We start from the raw sequence: 2546 nt of genomic DNA on the forward strand, positions 1-2546 counted from the left end.
GCACCTCAATGTCTTTCCTGAACTGAGAGCCCCCCTGTCTTCACAGGAGAGGTGCTCCAGTCCTCTTAGCAAATTCATGGCCCTCTCTGGACTTGCTCCAAGAGTTCCAAATCCTTCTTGTGTTGAGGACACCAGAGCTGTGTGCAGGATTCCAGGTGGGTCTCACCAGAGCAGAGCAGAGGGGAAGAATCACCTCTTTTGACCTGCTGCCCACATTCCTTTGGCTGCAGCCCAGGATTTGATTGGCTTCCTGGGCTGAGCTCACACTGCAGCTCATGGGGAGCCTCTTGTCCAAAGTCCCTGGTGACATGATCACCAGTCCCTGGTGACATAATCATTCACAGAGAGAGAAAAATAACCAATAGGCTTCTGCACTTTATATATTCATTTTAATTTGTGGAAAGCAAATTGACACTTCTTCGTTCTGTGAAAATCAGGTTCCAGTGAAGTGAAGCTGCACAGGTTTGAGTGGGAGTGAAGGTTCAGGAAAGGTGCACTGAACTGGTGTTTACTGCCTTTTAAGCAACCAATACTGCAGGTTTATCTGTCTTGGAAGCAATTCTACATTTATACCAGGTTGATTTGATTTTTTTGCCTTGAGGTATTTAGTCACTCTGCAAGTAAACCCAAACTCTTGCACTTTGGAACTTACTATTTTTTATTAACACTCCCCCCCAACAGCAACAATTGCTTGAGCTTTGGTAATTTGGCATTTTTCAACACTTCTGGGGTTTAGGGAGAGTGAGATCTGTTTATTTATAAAGTTTAATCTGTTTTGGCATCAGCTTCGGGAAGCTCAGAGGTGTCTCTGCTAGTGCCATTTAGATCTTCTCTTCAAACTCTTGGACCTCAGAGGAGACAATCTTGCCATCAACCACCTCCTCAACTATTGTCTTGATCTTCCTGCTTTTGCTTGATTCTGGTGAGGAAATGGATCAGAGAATTAGTTCAGTGCAGTGTGCACTGGCAGGGCAGAATTGCTGCAGTACTAGCAGCCAGTGAGGAAATAGCCAACAAGAACTTTTCAATCTACAGATACCTGAGGGAAACTTTCAGGGTGTGCAGGATTTGGTTTCTCTTCCTTTGGACATTCAGTATGTTACCCATAGGCTATAGTGGACACAATAACTTTCTATCCATCCTCACAGTTTTGCTTCAGTTTAGCACAAACTTACACACCTCAAACATTGCAATAGTCTAACATTGAAAGGGATATTTTTCATGTTATTTGGGAGCCTCAGCCTCCCTGTGCAGCCGGAGGGGAGAGGTAGATCCTTCTTGAGTCCCTCGGGGGGGGAATTCAGTAACTCTCTGTCATTCTCTTGCTCTGTGAGGAGTCACAGAATCACAGAATGGGTAAGGTGAGTCTGGTTTCACTTTGGGCACCTGAATTGTGTACATCAGCCTAGGATTTGTACAGTTCCTGTAGGGTAACTTTCATACAGCTGATTGCTTTCTTGGTGTGAGAGCCTACTGACTGACTGTTTGCTCTGAAGCTGTTGTTTTTAGGCTACTTCATTCCATAACATTCCAGCAGGCAACACCAAAACAGAAATAGGGTGATGGCACATACCTTTTTCAGTCTCTTCTTTCGCTACTTCCAATTGAAATTGCCTGTTCAAATTGTAAATTAGAAAACATAAATATATGGCACCTAATGTACTGAAGAAACATCCTTGTACATTTCCCAGGGAAGATAATGCCCTTTCATCCAGACTTTTAACCAGGAGACACTCGTTTGCATGAGTTATCTCTGTCAAGGTAAAACCTTGAAGCACAAGAGAAGACTGTGTGGAGAACTCAGAGCAACTTTTCAGTATCTGAAGGGGCTACAAGGAGCTGGAGAGGGACTCTGTGTTAGGAACTGCAGTGACAGGACAAGGGGCAATGGGTTCAAACTGAAGGAGGGAAAGTCTAGGTTGGATGTGAGGAAAAAGTTCTTTCCTGTGAGGGTGGTGAGACACTGGCACAGGTTGCCCAGGGATATGGTGAGTGCCCTGACCGTGGTGGTGTTCAATCCAGGCTGGATGAGCCTTGAGCAACCTGATCTAGTGAGGAGATGTCCCTGCCCAGGGCAGGGGTTGGGGCTGGATGATCTGTCAGGTCCATTCCAACCCCTAAATTCTATGATTCTATGAAGCTGCAGGTGCCATTGACCTGCAGACTCATCTCTACAGTGCCGTGGCTTCAGCTCATGCTCAGTCTGGCTCCTGAACCTGAACAACTGAATGGGCAGAATCTGGGGGAACATCCACCCTCTGCTTGCCCCACTTTCAGTCGTGGACAAGTCGATCCAAGACTGAAGTGTGAACATGTACCCAGGTCACAGAGTGATCATCTGTAGGCTAAGAGAGCCACCTCAAAGTTCCAGAGCAGCTTCAGCAGCCCAGCCTGACCTGCAGCCTGCTCTGATGCTGCAGCTGAGAACTGGGCCATGGCCTTCCCCACCCCAAAGCAGCTGGAGTGTGTCAGATGCCCAGAGGGACGCGCCGAGCTCCGTGTGTGCTCACCCGCTGTCCTCCCCGTCCAGCAGCCGGCGGTACGTG

General features: G+C 47.3%; 1 protein-coding gene across 1 annotated transcript in view; it reads right to left on the reverse strand.

Moving 5' to 3' along the window:
• Positions 1–821: 821 nt before the first annotated feature.
• The window catches only part of LOC103809420 (keratin, type I cytoskeletal 20-like), a 5589-nt gene continuing 3864 nt past the window's right edge, over positions 822–2546 (reverse strand). Inside the window, exons 7-9 of the mRNA XM_009082250.1 lie at positions 2511–2545; positions 1574–1614; positions 822–919 (exon numbers count right to left, since the gene is read on the reverse strand). Of these exons, the coding sequence (XP_009080498.1) occupies positions 822–919; positions 1574–1614; positions 2511–2545 (174 nt within the window). The remainder of the gene's footprint in view (positions 920–1573; positions 1615–2510; position 2546) is intronic.

This window comes from Acanthisitta chloris, unplaced genomic scaffold (genome assembly GCF_000695815.1).
Source record: "Acanthisitta chloris isolate BGI_N310 unplaced genomic scaffold, ASM69581v1 scaffold33509, whole genome shotgun sequence".
Lineage (NCBI taxonomy): Eukaryota > Metazoa > Chordata > Aves > Passeriformes > Acanthisittidae > Acanthisitta > Acanthisitta chloris.